Source organism: Hippoglossus stenolepis, chromosome 19, assembly GCF_022539355.2.
Source record: "Hippoglossus stenolepis isolate QCI-W04-F060 chromosome 19, HSTE1.2, whole genome shotgun sequence".
Lineage (NCBI taxonomy): Eukaryota > Metazoa > Chordata > Actinopteri > Pleuronectiformes > Pleuronectidae > Hippoglossus > Hippoglossus stenolepis.
Genome location: NC_061501.1, coordinates 9,927,348 through 9,945,327, shown reverse-complemented (window position 1 = coordinate 9,945,327; position 17,980 = coordinate 9,927,348). Strand labels below are relative to the sequence as shown.

Sequence of the window (17,980 nt, the reverse complement as noted above, 5' to 3'; positions counted from 1 at the left end):
TCCTCTCCGACAACCTGAGGAACATTATACATGATTCGTGCAGACTTTGACTTAATCAAGTGCAAGTTGTGAAAATCATTTGCCATTTTCAGTGTTTCAGTAGCTATATGGGCCCCTCCACAACCGCTGCTCCCTCCTTCGCCTCCCTTTGTTCTCTCTAGCTCTAATAGGTTTTCCCCTGCCACACACAATTCACTTTTTTTCCTCCCCAGCTCCCCTTCCCTACCCCCCCCACGCCCCCTTTTAGTGCAGTGCCCAGTGTCGACTGGAGCATTTGAGCAATTTGAAATTAAAGCAAACAATGGGCAGGCACTCCCAGGGACCTCTCGCTCACCATATTACACGGAGGACGCTCGTGTGCTCTTGCGCATTATTGGCAAGTCATTACGTTTCTCTGGAAACCAAGAGCGGGAGCTCGCTCAGAGGAATCGGTGATGCAAGCAGCAGCTGAGTGCTTGGAATTGTGTGTGTGTGTGTGTTCAGGAACATCCTTGGCAACAGCATGGGGATGCTGTCAAAACAAAACTGTATATTGACAGCTCTGATTAAGGCTCCTCAAGCCCAATTAAATATATATTTTTGAAAATAAATGTATTCATTGTACAATGCAAAGTTGTCTCAGTGGCTCCACACTCATTAGGCCTTTTACCTTTTATAATCTTATGCCATTTTTAATCATAATGAAATGCCCATGTTCCAACCCAAGCTGTAAGCAAAGATTCAAGTTTATTTATCAGTACAAAAGCAAACACTAAATCTAACAAACAAATGATATAGCTGTCATTGACTTTAAAGCTGTAAAACTGTAAATAAAAAGAAGCTGCTTTTATATTTGTGTGCTTTAACACATCATTAATGTCATGTTTGTACCATCTTGTCATAGTCATGTTGTTGTTTTGAATGAGTTTGATGCATCAAAAGACCTACAACTGTGACTTCTAAAGATGCACGAGTCGATGTGCGCAAACACGATGACATATGAAAAACATCCTGTGTTACAATAGAATAATATTAAGCCTGTGGCATTATTACGAATATACACAGTCTAGTGTGACATTGCAACAAAAGGCCTTTTAAATGTAGGAAGATTTCATATAAAAAGGGGAACAAAAACCCAACTGTTCAGAAGTGATAAAAACAACTTATCTTATTGATTAGAAAGGCAAGCCTACAATGATATCTCCCAGGCCTCTGTGTCTTGTTCTTCCTTTACTTCAGGTTTTTATGCTGCAACACATGGTGCATTTTTAGTTTTTAACTTTGCTATGCATTAGCCACACTAATAAAAGCATGTTCATTTCTACAGCAAGAGTGGCTTGGTTTATTTTCTTTTATGTATGAAATTAATTTGGTTGTTTGGTCTATTTGAACCATATGAACCCCCCCCCCCGCAAAAAATGTACTAAAACCTATTTTATTCTCATGACTGATTCTTCTGCCATTTAGTTCCTTGATTAATGATTTACTTGTTAATCTGTGTAATCAGTCCAATGTCAAAAGACATGGTCAAATGCTGGTCAAAATTTAAAACATGACAAATTGACATATTCACATGTTATGTAATTCAATATTCAAATTAAAACAATATAAAGTGAAAAAAAAAAGATATTCATACTTGAGAAGTTATCTGTGCCAAAGCTTACGCTTACGCTGTATAAGTTTTGTTTACATTGTAAATATTTCAGTGTCTTACAGTTCCTTGTGTTTGTACTGTATTCTTTACTTTACTTTTAACAAGTGTGTATCACAATTCCCTCTTTGTTGGTGTAACACGGTTGATTACTGAATTTTCAAACTTCTCAATTTACTTTTTGTCGATTAATTAATGGATTATTATATAATGATTTCTGATTATCTAATTGTTTTGAATGAGTTTATTTAGATGTAATAAAACATCAACACACCTGACTTGTAAGGCTCCTTGAGTGGATGTTTTTACAATTGTTTATATCATATATTAGTTTTTATTCCATTTATCTTGCATTCACATCTCCCACAAGTATTGCATGCTACTTATTATTACTTTATTACTCTATTTTTGACTGCCCTTGTGCAATGTTGCAATTTTCCCCACTGTGGGACATCTTAAACACGATGACATCTGGAGAACATCCTACACTAAATTTAGCTGGTAGGCCTTAATAAAACAATCACACAAGATGCAAACACTTAAATGAACGCAGCTAAGTGTATACATGTATTGACTAGACTCCACACAATAAGGATCCCTGCTGTAAACAAGTGTTAAACACGGTCTCTTATCATTTGCAGTAGAACTCTGTGTGCCTCGCAGTACCTCTGCCTCCTCAGCTCCATGTTATCAGAGTGAAGTGAAGTGAGCTCTCTCTCTTTCTGCAGCAAACTTTCAAACCACCTCCGCCATGTGAATCCAACACGGAAGCCCCAGCGAGCCAATCACGCCGCGGCTGTATTCCTGTCAGGGGGCACGCACGCACCACGGGCCCTTGCGTGGCTACGCACTTCCGGTCCTCTCCGAGGTTCCCCCCTCTCTGCTCCTCACCGTCGCGCCGCGAACTGGATGTTTTGGTAAAAAAATACGGTGTCGAAAAGGGACGTGAACACGTTTTACACATGACGCCCGGAGCGAGCGGGGCCTAAAGCGGCGCGGCGGCGGGAAGAGGCGCGCGTGCGGCGACGGTTTCCGCTCAACTCGACATCTCGTATTCCTCCGCATGTCCGCTTTCTTCGTAGATGGTCTCCGGCGAGCGTGTGTCTGGCGGAGGACGACGAGTTCTCGACGAGTAACATGAAGGAGATGATTGGGGGTTGCTGCGTGTGCTCCGACGAGAGGGGCTGGGCGGAAAACCCGCTGGTGTACTGCGACGGACACGGCTGCAACGTAGCCGTGCACCAAGGTAAGCTGCGCTGCCGTTAGCTCCTGCCGCTAGCTGCTAGCCGTTAGCCCACTGGAGCAGTTGGCGTTGTCTCGTCGCAAGGTTATGGAAGTGATCCGTGTGTGGATCCTCCGCCTCCGCCAGGCTGGGGTCAGGGCTTCACTCAGGCGGCGAGGCTGTCCACTGATTCGGGCCGGAAGAGAATTCTCCACGGACGACGTGGGCCAGCTGGTTCCTCAGCGTAAAGTCTGGCTACGAGTCCCAGTAATTGTGTTTTACTAGCAGAAGCTGTCATGTGTGATACAAGGAAGGAGAAATACTCCTGTCTGAAGGTGTAAACATTCGATTTTTAAATAAATAATCCCACATACAGACACAAGCACAAGCTCCAACCGAGGGAAACGTATTCAGACGTTGCTGTTCAGGTGGCAAGTCACATATTTGGAGCACGTCAAGCAGCAAAACATTGACTTCCAACGGCTGCACGTTAGCTTGTAGTGTAGTGACTGTGAGCCAGCGCTTACCCAAGATGACTCGGGGTGATGACGTCCAATGTTTACAAATTTAACAGCTGGCCTTGTGACCGTTTGGCAAACACAGTAGGAGAATGGAAACTATTCGAAATATCAGCAGCTCTGGAGCCACACACCAGCATGTCAGTGTGTTTGCTCTTGCAGCACGTTGTGTTTGTTAGTGTTTGGACTGCTAAAATAAGAGCATGTCTCTAAAAGCCTAATTGTTGCAAACATGGTTGCACTCAGATCTAATCACATCGTCTTTGCTGGTTTGAAAGTGGCTGAAGCGAACCCCAGGCGGTAATGTGAGCTGCTGTGTTATTATTAAGTACACAGTTGTGCCAAGTCGCATCATATTTATTTTTTAATGTTAAGGTTGCATCATATGGTCGAAGCCTTAGCTTGTCGAGCCTCATGATTTGTAAACACTGCCAGTTCGCTTATCATTTTGAGACTTGTGAATGAACTAGACGAGGAATTATTTTAGCGGAGCAAGCAATCTATGCCTCACCCTGCTCTCACAAGGACTGTCCACAATAGTAGTGGATTTGTATCTACTTCATTCTTCTAAGGATTGAAAGCTACAGTAAGGTATTGGATGTCTTGGCTGCCAGACCACAGATACAATCTCACATCTGAACATTTACCCTCTCTTACACATCTAGTCACTGATCAAATGTGGTCTGGTTATATTTCTTTGGTTTAATATCCATGCAGTACATTCTATTATTAATTTCATGTGCAGTGCTTTGCAAAAACACCCAATGATGTAAGATCGGAAATATGTACGAGCCACTTCTTCCCCCATTAAATTATTGGTTGCAGACATGCTTCATTGTATTAGTTGTAAAAAAGCAGGGATTCGATTCAGACAAGCAACAGCACTCTGTTATTGTGTTAACTTGTCCTGATCTGCCCCTCAACCACATATATGACATCATCTACTTGAATGAAACTAATTTGCCAGAAACAGTCGAGTAGCAACATCTGCATTTAATGAATCAGAAAACCTTCAGAGGATTTTTGAATTGAATAATTTCAATATCTGTAAGAACACTGACAGAGCTTGTTATTAATTTATATCTAAAGAAAGCATCAGATATTTTTAAACTTGTTGAGAATGCTGACAGGAGTGCTGCACTGAGCGTGGGAGAGTGTACAGATTTCAAACTAAAGAACTATATATATATATATATATATATGCTGTATACTAATGTTGAGACAGCATTGGAATAGATAGGTTACCGTGCAAGGAGTTATAGTATTCACTTATGTCTGTTCAGTATCCTCAATTTCAATATACCACCATCATCATATTATATTGAGAAAGTAAATACTTTTTGAATTGTCTGGAGTGTCACTTTCCATTGCACTGTGAGAGAAAAGTATCTACCAGCAACTCTGTAAAAGAGCTTTTATTGTACGTTGTAGTATTTAAAGTTTAGTATTTTCCCCACATGCACATGATTAAGCCTGGTTAGGATATATTTTATGTGACTGAGTTAAAGATTGGGTGTGTCGACATATACCCAGTGATTATGACTGTGTGCTACAAAGGTTGCAATACATTTACAGCTTTACAAGCATGACCTTTAGCACATCTTTACACTTTTTACGATAAATAATAGCATGTCTCCTGTCTGTGGCAGCCCTCCTCTGAATCTTAAAAGCTTCAAATATCTATATAGCGTTCACATACTCTACGTGCCTTAGCATGGCAATGAATAAAAATCACTTGTATTAAAGTCACTGGTTGAGCCAGCCATTATTTGTGAATCAGGTATGCAGCATGTGAAGAATATCCTTACTAATGCTTGATTGTTTTGTCTGCATGTCTGGTCACTAGTTTCTCCATTTGAACTCTGTAACCTTTGGGTATTTTCTCAAAAAACTGGATTATGTCTTTGTTTTTCATTGGATTATTAGCTCTGGTCGGATCAGAGATAATCTGAAAATGTGTAGAGGTAGGCTATTTAGAGTAGATGCAGCACAGGCAACTTCACCTTGAAGGCTGAGTCTCATAAGAGTCAACGGAAGCAGTTTATAACTTCAGGTGAAGACTGTGTTTGAAATCCAGCTGTTTCTGCAGCAGACAACCTCTCCTTGACCTTTCTCATAGAAATATGTGGGGGAGGTCAAACAATTTACAATTTGTTTAACCAGTTTGTAGAGCATATGTTTATCATTGATGCCTCTATCTGTTGGTATTAACAATGCATTACCAGGTATTCTGCCATTGTCCCAGGGGCTTAAAATATTTCGTAGCACAGGCAAAGCATGTCAGCTGTCAGCAGAGAGATGTATACAAAACAACAGCAGTATTTTCAACAGTCTGTCACATCAAAGCTCTGCTCCAACCACAAATCTGCCTCATATCACATGTAAAAAAAAAGATCTGTACAGATGTTATTCAGCTTTGGTTTGTAGCTGCATTTGTCAGCATGTGTTCATTATCACTGTGCAATGGCATTTTGTGGTACAGGGTGCAGTTTCTGTTGTGGTTGTGATTTCTCTCTGTAATGCTCGTCTTCGTCTCTCCTCAGCTTGCTATGGCATTGTACAGGTACCCACTGGTCCTTGGTTCTGTAGAAAGTGTGAATCTCAAGAGAGAGCTGCCCGTGTGGTGAGTCACAGTCTTTCTATCTATTCATCATTTATAAGTGAACTTGAATAACAGATCTCCATTAGGAAAAATAGTGGACCTCATGATCTTGAATGTTACAAATATTTATAAATACACCGTGAAAACACTAAATTGTTGGGTCCTGTATGATCAGTGGGTCTCTTTAAAGAGCTTAAAACAAACAACAAATCACTGTGACTGTTGATGTCTGGAACGCTGCCAGTTACAGGACACAAAACTACATTTTTAAAAAAAGAAATCAGAGAGGGAATTGTATTGCACTACAATTACATCACTAAATAAATGTGATGGTCAGTTTGTGTGAAGAGTGACGAGAGAAGAACACACACACACAGTTCATGATCCGGTGTGTATGTGTGGGGGCAAAAAATTATCGTTCATTAATCGTAATCGAGGAAAAAGTTTGAAGTAATCATGATACTATGAAGGAATTCATATAAATTTCAACACAAATATTTTATACCCTATTTATTTCAGGTTTGCATTTCCAGCACACAGACACACGCACACACTTCGACCAACACAACACATTTCTTTGAGTTTGTAAATAAAATGTTCAGCCCTGATGCAAGGGAACGGAACTGCAACGCTGTTCAGCTCAAGATGTCTGCTAGGAAATTTTTGGCCTTACTCCTGCTCAAAGTCATCTACAGAGTTGGATAGTTTTGAAGAAACTAAGGAGTCTATGGTTTTTTTCACCTTCAGGATGCGAAAAAAGCAGAAAGCTGAAACATCCTCATGTAGTGTAGAGAAAAAAGCATCCAGGTAAAACTCCCACTCTCACAACTGAGAGGAAGTTTGTCAGGCGTGTGCACTGTATACTGAACAATAGCACTCTGTCTAAAATGAATATTATTCCAAAAGGGGACAATCCAGCAAAACATATAACAAGGGGTGTGATGGTTAAGTAATTTGTCAGTGTCATTGTTCATCACAAGGTTTTTTTCTGTTGACATCACCCAACCCTACAGTTTGATAAAAACTGTAGTGTCAAAGGTGACTGGAGGAAAAACACTGGAGGTCTGTGCAGTTACCTGCTGCTGCCTCTCTTTGTAGTGCATCCTCCTGCACCCACAGGATCTTTGTGGTTTGTGCCATCTCCGTCGGTGTTTTGCCTCACGTGTGCCTGTTTGCTCACAGTCTGTATACTGTACTATTTACCATCACAATTCACCAAATGTGTTTTAATCTTTATTAAAAAAGATCCCTTAAATATTATTATAAATGCTGTTTGATTGTATAGAGTTTACCCACTACCATTACACCAAGCACCATTTTATTTGTGCGGCATACTATGGTATGGTAACATTAAACTGTCTGCATCATAACACATCCTAAAACTATTATTGCAGTGGCTGGAATGCAACCTTGATATCTATAAGTGATATCAAAGAGTGTGTAATGAGTTGCAGCTTGATTGCATGTGAGGGGACTGTTGGGCCTTGTCGAAGGTATGCACTCTACTGACTTCCATTCTACTTTGATTAATTAATTAAATAAACAGCAGTAGTGTTTGATGTAACGTTGGGGTTTTCAAAACATGCCCTTTGCCCGGGGTTGCCTAAACCTCTGCATCCAACTGTATTCAACATTTTATATGGATACAAGGAATGATCTGCCTACACACTGTCGTAGAGCTTTATATGTGCACACAGGGCAAAGTTTAGCATTTTAACTAGGTTTCCCTTTGACCCCCTAACCCATTTACATGGTCTTACAGAATAAGTAATGGCAGAAATGTGCATGTACATGTGAAGGAATGTCCGAAGTGTAGAAAATCTCTACATGGAAGTGCCATGCTTTATTCTGCTTGAAGGATTGTGTGCACAGACTTGTTCGTCAAGCATTCCAGGCTGGTAATTACATTAGTGTATGTGTGTTCACAAAGAATCACATTATGGTCAAAGTTAGCTGGCAACTATAACCAGAGGTCGCATTCGACTTTCATTGTCCATCATTTTGATGGACAGGGTTGTAAAAATACCATCAGATCTATGGGTACCTGTCATATTAATTTGTATTTACATCTAATTATAATGAGACGTGGCCTATTTAATATCAATACATCTTCAAAAACAACTTGATTACGATACACTTTAATATACTGAACAAACTGAACAGATCAAGGAAAGATGATGAAAGACATCTCTTTTTCCCCCGCATTGATAGTGAAGGCACTAAAACACAGCTGCCAATGTGAATATACAAAGTTGCACGACACAATTTTACACAAGGACACGTAACATACGAACAAACAACTTACAACAAATGATCAAACCCTCCTTCTGGTCTGCATGGACTTAAACTGGGTCCTTGCTTGAGTATTTTTAAATGCATCAAGGGAGGTTGCTGCAGAACAATGGTCATTTTGAGATGGCTCGTTTTGAGTTTGTGCAGAAGGCCGCGTTAGTTAACATTACGGTAGGTCGCCCTCAGTGGTTGTCCTTGATATTTTGCTGTCTTTGTTAAGAAATATTAAGTCAGTTAGGAATATATTCTGTTTAAGTTACTCCCTCACTATAACTGGTAAAACTAGTGATGTTGATATTGATAAGCTTCCTTAATTTAAGTGAAATATGCATCTAATAAAGTGCTTCAGTGTTATTTTAATGAAAGATAAGATGAAATAATGACCAATGATCCTTAGTTTTAGATTTGCAATTTAGCAAATAAAGTATCCATTGCTTTGCCTGAATTCAATGGTGCGAACCAAATTACACTGTGGAGTACATAAAGATCATTGGTTCATTGGCCAAGGTTTTTTTTTTTTTCCACTTGAAGGGTTTTAACAGTTTTAAGAGTTAAAGACAAATGAAAATCCATGATCATTATAGCCCCAAAGTGCTGGAGCTGGGCACATTTTATTAAGAAAGGATTTACACAAATTCACAGTAAAGGAAGCAATTGTTGTAAAGAATCAACAAAATATATTTCAAACCCTTTAGGTTTTATAGGTTATAGTAGAAGTTTGTGTGGTAAAATATTGGTTTGAGAAATGACACAAGGAACACGAAAGACTTTCTGTCTTAGAGAGCACACACCATCCATCCTCTCACTGAGGTGAGGAACCTCAATAAGCAAACAAACATTCATGGCTATTTACTTGCCAACGCTCGGAATTTCAATGCGTGTGCCGGAAAAGGTGCAGCGTCAGCATCTACACTGCCACATAAATAATAATAAGAAATTAGTGCATTCACCTGGGTGTCATGTTTCCATCACTGCTGATCAGAGCCGGTTTCCGATTTAAAAAAAAAAAACGTGTCTACTGCAGAGTCAGTTGACCTGTGAGACAAAAGCCACATTAGTTGTTTTATTTGTTGACCTTTGGAAAAGGGTTTTCAGAATCAAACACTACTATTACTATGTACTTCAGAAGACTCAAGCCTGAGTATGTGTGGAGCCCTGATATACACACACACTTGAAGAAAGAAACAGCCTTAGGTGGCAGATAGGGACAGTGTTTTCTGTTACAAGTTTTTTTTGCCTTTTGCAAAAGTCAAAGCGTCCCGTGCTTATCTCATATTTGTCATACTTCAGTATTTACCTCACCCTAAGTAGATATGGTTGACCTGTTGTTTCTAACCTGACGTTTCTTCTTTACCCGCAGAGATGTGAGCTGTGTCCCCACAAAGATGGAGCACTAAAGAGGACAGACAACGGAGGTAGAACCCCTCAAGCTGCGCACACACACACACAGGCACATCTGTGGTTCGCTTCTTGTGTATTTTGTCATCAATTGCGTGTCCCTGGCAAGTTTAAGGGGTGTGAGCGTGCTGGGAGAGTTATGTTGCTGTTTGTTGTGTGCGCTGCCTCTGTACCGTCCTTGCCAGTCCGTGTTTTATGAGAGTGTGTGAGTGTGTGTGTATGTTTATGAGGGGGCGGGCCAGGATGGGTATAGTGCATGGCCTGTGAGGAGTCTCCTCTCTGGGTTCATCGGGAGGTCAGCCTGGTGGAGACTGTAAATATTCTGTGTGTGTGTGTGTGTGTGTCGGTCAGAGAGAGAGGCACAGCTGTGGGATTGTGTCCAGGCCTGCAGGGAGGCATCAGGACAACACTAACACACACCGTTTTACTACTTTCTCTTTTATTTTACCCTTCCCATGACCCCTCTCTCCCTCTCTCTCTCCCTCCTTTTTTCCTCCCATCTTTCTCTCACCATCTTTTTCCCCTACCGTCCGTTTCTCCGCTCTTGTCAGTTCCTCGCCACTTGTTGATCTGTGTGCGAGTTGCTGTTATTTCAGGTGGGATAGTAATAAAGTGGAGCAGAGTCTGAAATGTTTTTTTCATCCAGTACCTTAACCGTAAGGGGCAGAGAGGGAAGAAAAGAGGAAGAAATTAAGATTACAGCTGCTCATGTTGATCTTTTACAGTCTCTATAATACACATTGGTGCTTTCCTTATAGAAGGAGTTTAAACCTGATAACTTACAAAGTCAAATGTATGTTTATGTATTTGGCAGCAATATGTCAATTTAAAATTAGTATCTGATACTCTCTGGTTGAACTGTTAAAGTTTCCCTGGATATATGGTTCATTACCTGCAACATTAAAAAACCACAGTAACCCAAGTTATTCGGTGAGATGGTTTTAACATGGCTTACCAAAGAAGCTCATAAAACCATTATCAAGAGATAACATCTCATTGCCTTTTTTTTTTCTTTTTTTTTAAATCAATCATTTCAAATTAGCTATTGGCTGAATTCAAGCTCTACGACTCAACACATTTGGTTGGGATAACGTATTGGAGAGAAAGATGTTCGTAAAGGGAAGTTCTGCTGCATTTTCCGGGGGGAAAAGTGTGAATGCTCACTTTGAGGAGGAAGGCTGTGCCACTTTTATAGTCCTGTTTTATAGGCCTCTTCCAGATTCTTGGAGGGACTTCAAAACAACAACATGCCCCCCATTTCACACCCGTTCCCTCCCCCTCCGTCCCGCCCTCTGCCCTTCTCCCCCTGTCCTGCTCACCAGGTCAAAGGCAGGTCAGGGGTTCAACTGTAAGTTTAAGCCTGTTTTTGTTGCCGCTATGGGGGAAAAAACAGACACCTCCAGCATGGCGGGAGACTCCCACTTCCATTTGACCTCCCGTTCACCTCCTCCAGCTCCTCCTCAACCCGTCGTCAATTCTGCTTGCCACTCCGCAGTGCCCTGCTGTCATTCTCCCGCCCCCAGTTTGTCTTCGCTGACAGGCAGCTGTGCGTGTGTCAGGGCTCAATAAATGGCTACTTAGATAGATTAACTACCAATTTACAAATTAAGGCATTTGACGTTCAAAGTAGAATTCTATGAGTTACAGCTTTAAAGAATGTGCCGGAAAATGCTTTTTTTAAACTTGCACGCATCTGATAAAATTCTGTAAGTGATGTATGGAGCAGTATTCTTCAGGTTATGTCCCTCGTATTTCCATCACCTAGTTTTACTGTATAGCTCACTGTTAAAACTTGCAACCTACAAATCAAATGTCACTTTTCGAGATGTATTCGGCACATGAGCGGATGCTTTATGAGTTCTTATATAAACTGTGACCTGTCTACACAAACATCGTTTGGCTGCTGTGATATATATGTTGGTTATAATTTGTTTGTGTATTTGCAAAGGCTGATGGTGGTTCTTGTCTTTGCAGGCTGGGCCCATGTAGTTTGTGCCCTTTACATACCTGAGGTTGAGTTTGCGAATGTGTCAACTATGGAGCCTATAGTTCTCCAGTCTGTGCCACATGAGCGCTACAACAAGGTAACATCTATATATGCTTTTTGACATGTCAGAAAAACATTTGTACAATGCAATTAAGAGGAAATAAGTCTGTCTTTGAAAGAAAGTATGCTCTCTAACTGCATGTGTTTGCTTGCATGTCTGTGCATAGACATGTTATATCTGCGAGGACCAGGGCAGAGAGAGTAAAGCAGCCACTGGAGCCTGTATGACCTGCAACAAACATGGCTGCAGACAGGCCTTCCATGTCACATGGTGAGACCTGTTCCAATTACATTAACCTCCCTAATAAAAAAAGGGGGGATTGTGTCTTCAATACTGACTTCAGATTCATGTAAAGACTTGTAGATTTGATTTGTTACCAGGTAATAAACCTTTGAGATACCATCACATATAAAGTGTTCCAGGGGTTTATCTGCTGAAAAATTATACTTGCTACAGTGTTTGACATAAATGTCAAAAGTTTTTTTCTCTTTTCTATTTGTCATTCATCTACATCACTCTGCCACAGTGCCCAGTTTGCAGGGCTGTTATGTGAGGAACAAGGATCTGATGCAGACAATGTCAAGTACTGTGGATACTGCAAATACCACCACAGCAAATTGGTAAGTGTCTGAATTCTCTCCATATTGCATTTCATTTCAATAGTCTAAACTACCATTTCACAAATCTCCAGACAGTTTCATTCTTCTTAAATGGAAAATGTTTTTGTAGCCTTAACCTGTCTCCACATGTAAAAACAAATTAGATTTTCATTTGTAAATTGATTTGATTTAATTTAAAAAATGTTTAGAACGTGACTGTGATAGTTTTTTTTTTCTAAATATGATAGCTTAAACTTACTTAAGACATATGCATACCCTGAGTCTAATAATCATAAAGAGTATTGATCTCAGTTTTATGTAGTTTAAATTAAACCACTCAGACTGCTGAGCACTGAGGGCTTGCAGCAGCCATGGTGATTGTATGCACATATGCTTGAGTTTCTTGAACGTTGCATATAAAGAATTATGTGTTTTTGTTACACTTACAAAAATATATAACACACACACACACACACACACACACACACACACACACACACACACACACACACACACACAAAATACTGTTCGTCTTGTTTACAACTTGGATCTTCTCTGCTGCCACTGACAGACCCTGCCATCCTTACTTCTCATCTTTTTCCGATGTCTCTACATCCTTCAGTCGCTCTCATCCCTGTCCTCCTCATCACCGCTCTTCTCTTTCTTTCAGCCCTCTCAATCTTATTCTCAACCATTCTTTCCTTGTCATTTTCTCCTTCTTTCTTGGTTGTCTCCCTCCTTGAGCCATCTTTCAGTTTCTACAAAGCCGCAGTCCTTTCTTTTTTCCTCTATCCTCCTCTGCTTCCTCTCTCACTGGACCAGACCACCCCCCTGTGTTCTCTCCACCTGTCCTTGTCTTTTTGCTTAAATGAGGTTCATGGTTTGAACAAAAAGTTGTAGTATCAGTAAAGTGCTTTAAATAAGTTATTTTTACTCTTTTCTTGATGGTAAAGAAATACAAATTTTAACGAGTGTGAAGTTCAATGTAAAGACAGAAAAAAAAGTATTTTTTGTCTGTTCTGATGATATATTTTATATTTTTACCTGCACTTGTTACAGACTCTTAAATGATGGATTACTGGTTTATAGTCCACAGTCAGAGTCTGTTGACGTCTCTTTGCCTCATATGTATTCTGACGATGTAACCAACATACTTTATATCTAAAAAGTGTATATCCAGCTGTGGTCAAGCAGAATTCACTTAGATAAGACAAATGCAATGACTGCATATACAGAGGTTATGTATTTTCAATAGACACATTATCTGAAGCGACTTCCTGTTGTTTCAGATTTTGTTCCAACTTTCCAATAGTTAACAATCTTTCTTAATGTACGTATACATACACCGTCCATCAGTTAGGGGAGGGAAGCAAATATGAAAAACAAGAACTTGACTAAACTATTTGAATTCTGGATCATTGGTATGATGGAAACAACAGGACATAATTTACAGTGTCAACACACACACATGCACACAAACAGAGAGATGACATTTTGCAATGTTAACACACAGATGGAAAGACTCATGCTGGTATATTGATCGTGTATGAATGGCTTTGGATGCTGGGGCATAATGTCATTAAGCTGGGATTGTATGGATGACAGGAATGTACGAGGGGGAATCGATGACGAAGAATGCAATGTTATTAGCAGAGTGGGTTTCATAAAATACCAATTGATGGATGTTTACGGCATGTTAGCAACATATGGTATTCGACTGGACTCAGTCAGTAGCCAAATCTAATTTCAAACTTAGATTATCCTTGTTCAGTGTTGTCTACAGTGTAATTTCCATTTGACTCAGATTCTCCAAGACTATGTAGAATATTTTCCCTATTTCTCAGCAGTGTAAACGCATCTATTGATGTATCGGCTGCACATTTCCAATCACATGGGCTGGGTGAGGTAGCTTCACAAACTTTGCTGGATAATGTTTTGTCAGTAGCTGTTCTTGTGAGGCAAGTTTTTAGGCTTGGCCTTTTAAGGTGGAATTATATTCTGTAATTTTACACAGATGTTTTCAATGTTATTTTGTAGCAATGGTAAACCATCATCTCTTTACTGTGTGTTTACTTAAAACAAAGGTTTATATTTAAAGAGGTTAAGAGATCATATGGTGGAATGAGGCTGTATCCTATGGTGCATGTGGTTGGGTTATGATGAGATGCTAAAGGAAACACAACTTCTGATGACAGATTTGTACTTTTGAATTGAGGCTGGTTAAACCCCAGCCCTGATCTCTTGCCCTGTCCACACGAATGCGGATATTTTGCAAAATGAACAATTTCCTCTGCGAATAGGCAGCTTACCTTGTGCATGTCCACTGTTGCTTTGTATATATCAACACTTTGGGCCGTGTATGGAGGGGAAAATATCAGTTCAAAAAATATCCGCACTACTGTAGACAAGGTTGAGGAAATATGGCTGTAATTTGGGTACGTAGTTTTTTTATCACAATCTGATATTAAGTAGGAGCTAGCTGGCTTCTGTGGAGATCGATAGCCATGACCCCTCATGTCCCACAATGCCTGTTTAGATCTGAGTTTTTTCAAAGGACTGTTATGATTACTAGAATACACAAAGCATGAGTCCTGCAATGATGATGGTTGCAAAAGGAATGGCCTTTTCCGTATTGGAATTATGATGTATTTTTATTTAAACACTTACTGCCACTTTACTTTTTTAGTTACTCTGGAAGGACCAAAAAGCTTAATCATATAATCACCATTTTTGGAATCAATGCTCATGATAATGTTATTTGACTGTTTTTGAATTTTGAGTTTAAGTTCAGTCAGCCTTTTTCAGTTTAAGTTGAGTTTTTCTTATATATATATATTTTTTTTGGTCTAATTTTATCATCTTTTCTGTGGACCTTATCCAGTAACTTGGAGTTCCTCTTTACCTTCTAGCGAAGGAGCAGGGGCCGTGGTAGTATGTCTCAAAGCTTAAGTGACTCTTCCTCTCAGTGTATGGATAGACCCCCAGACACGGACAAGAAGGTAAGAGAGCCATCAGATTCTACCCTCTCTCTGACCCAAGATTGTGACTCCACCAGAAATAAACGCCTACACTGTTCCTTGCTCTCACTGTGGAGGGACAGACCAATACGCAGTAGCAGCATTGATCAATTATCATTCTCAGTGGATAGTGGTTGCACAATTAGCATTGAATATATGCACACAGCCTTATTTAAGGTCATTTGAGTCAACAAGACAAATGATAAATGATGTGTGTAACTTTTTTACTATTTATGCTCACAACAAAATAGACTGGTATTTTTTTAGGGCTTTCTTTTAATTAATCTTATAATATTACCTGTTGACAATGAAACAAATTTTCAATCTTGGGCCTTGAACATCACTGATTTAATAAAAATACTTTTTAAATGGATGAATGGCATTGACAGGAAATGCATTCAATGTATCTTAATTCAATTTAAATAACCAGTGTTTTCCTGAGGTAACATCTTTGCCTCGGATGATCTTGATTTGAGCGCACAGTCTTGACAGATGGGAGTATAAAAAGTGACTGCTGAAATTGTATTTCATAAACCCGCCATCAGTTGCAGTTATTCTTGTGTGACTGCAGCCACCAGCGATTGCAGCCCCTAATGAATGCTGCATCAGTGTGACTTAATCAGTCACGCGTGTTAGTAGAACATGTAATCACAGGCTGTGTAAAATCAGAATTTACAGGAGGTGTCATGTCATGTGTGTCACCTTTTGTTTTTGCCCACAGTTGAATTAAATTAAGCTGATATATAAAGATACCATTTATGGTATGATATGATGCTGGATGGTATCTTCTAGCATTCTATGTACTAGAACAAATTCTTCTGTTCACTGTCATTACTTTTCTCCAACAAACAGTACTTTTACATGCATGTAAATATTTTCACTGTTACTCAGAATATGACATGATTAATACGGGTCTTGCAAAGGCATATTCTTTTTAGATATCATAATTTAGCATTTTCCGATTAAGATGTGATATGCAGATATTCTTCAGAGCTTTCTTTAGATATATATACAGCGCTCTCAGAATATGTGTCTCAATTGGGAATGTTTGTGACACACATCCTCTTACCTTTTTACAGTCTGGCCTTTGTATTGTATGTAGACAACTACATATAAGTTTGCAAGGCGGAGTATAGATTCATGTCCTAAAGGAAAGCCCAAATTTCTGGACGGAATGAAAAACACACCTTAATTAAACATAATTGTAAACTTTGATATCAACAGGATTGTGGAAATGGGTAAACATTTAAACTAAGTCTTGGTGGATGAAGGAATGACGTGATCCTATTTTAATACAAAGACGTGAAATTGAACAAGTGGCTCCATGCATGGCTGCATGTAAATGAGAATATATTAGTTGAATATTCAATTTCATTAGCCATGAAAGCAGTGTAGTAAGAATATTGTCATTGACGTGTGTGTGTGCGTGTGCGTGCGTGCGTGCGTGCGTGCGAGAAATAATACTTTTAGATCACATTTGATCAGTCATCTACTCTCAATTGTTCCTGATGTTTATTATGTTCTATGTAATCCAGCTGCATTAACTGAGTGCTTAGGAAAAAAGAGTTCACAAATTGAATGCTTTAAATCTGCAGTGAATATTAGAAAAGGCTGCTACAAGTATATTGGCTGATTTGGGTAGTAGTCGAAGGTGCATTAAGAAATAATAAAATATATATGCTGTAGGTTTAGATTTTTGACTGAGCGATGAGTTTTTAATTTATATGGAAGAAATAAATAAATGGATGCATTTTTGAGAGAGAGAGAGATGCTTTTGTCCATGTACTGTCAGTCCCACTGTCCTCCCTCTCTTTTGTTCATTCTGCCTGCCTCTCTCACTTACAGACACACACATGCACACTCTATCCACATTTCAAGATCACAGATCAGTTGGCTCAGATCTCTGTGTGCGTGTGTGCGCACACACACATGCATTTGTCTTGTGGTTTAGAGGCTCAGATGTATACCCACCTAATGTTAGACCCTGCAGTCAAACTACAGCAGGGGCTAAAAGATCCCCCACACTGGCCGCTTAGAAAAAGCCTGCAGGAAACACACACAAACACACACAATAGCTGGTCAGAAATCCTGCAGGAAACTGCACTGGGGAATTCCTGCCAGGTCAGGGCGGATTATTTTCCCCCTTACTTCCTGTTCCTTCGTTTCTCTCCGTCTTCCCTCACCTTTCCTCATCCCCCAACCCTCCGGTGTCAGCACCCTCCCTCGTCTTCCTCCCGAGGCCATTGTATTGAAATGTGAAGTGTTTAAAATGCATTATATTTAGTTAAACAGCTATGCTGTGCCTCTAATTAATTGATATGAAGTACATTTAAATTCAATTAATTTAGTAATTATGCAACAGTTTTTCTTTATTTGGACTGTTTGATAGACAAAACAAGCAACTTCACATTCAAATATATCTAAAACTAAATAAACTGAATTTCAGCCTTAAAAGTATAATATATTTTAAATATTGTGTACCAGGTCTTAAATAAATTTAGGTCGGTCGTAATCATACTAATGTTTATTTAATGCTACTTCCGTCACACTATAAAATTTGTTTTGGCAGCATGCATAGTTTGTAATGTCTCTCTATAATTTTTCAGAGTCAGAGCACGCTGACTAAAAAAACGACAAAAAAAAGACCTTTCTTT

General features: G+C 39.5%; 1 protein-coding gene across 1 annotated transcript in view; it reads left to right on the top strand.

Moving 5' to 3' along the window:
- The first annotated feature begins 2,431 nt into the window (after positions 1 to 2,431).
- mllt10 (MLLT10 histone lysine methyltransferase DOT1L cofactor) overlaps positions 2,432 to 17,980 on the top strand; it is a 41,828-nt gene continuing 26,279 nt past the window's right edge. Inside the window, 7 exon segments of the mRNA XM_047344618.1 lie at positions 2,432 to 2,730; positions 2,732 to 2,876; positions 5,914 to 5,993; positions 9,625 to 9,679; positions 11,637 to 11,746; positions 11,877 to 11,980; positions 12,237 to 12,330. Coding sequence (XP_047200574.1) covers positions 2,713 to 2,730; positions 2,732 to 2,876; positions 5,914 to 5,993; positions 9,625 to 9,679; positions 11,637 to 11,746; positions 11,877 to 11,980; positions 12,237 to 12,330 — 606 coding nt within the window. The 5' untranslated portion in view covers positions 2,432 to 2,712.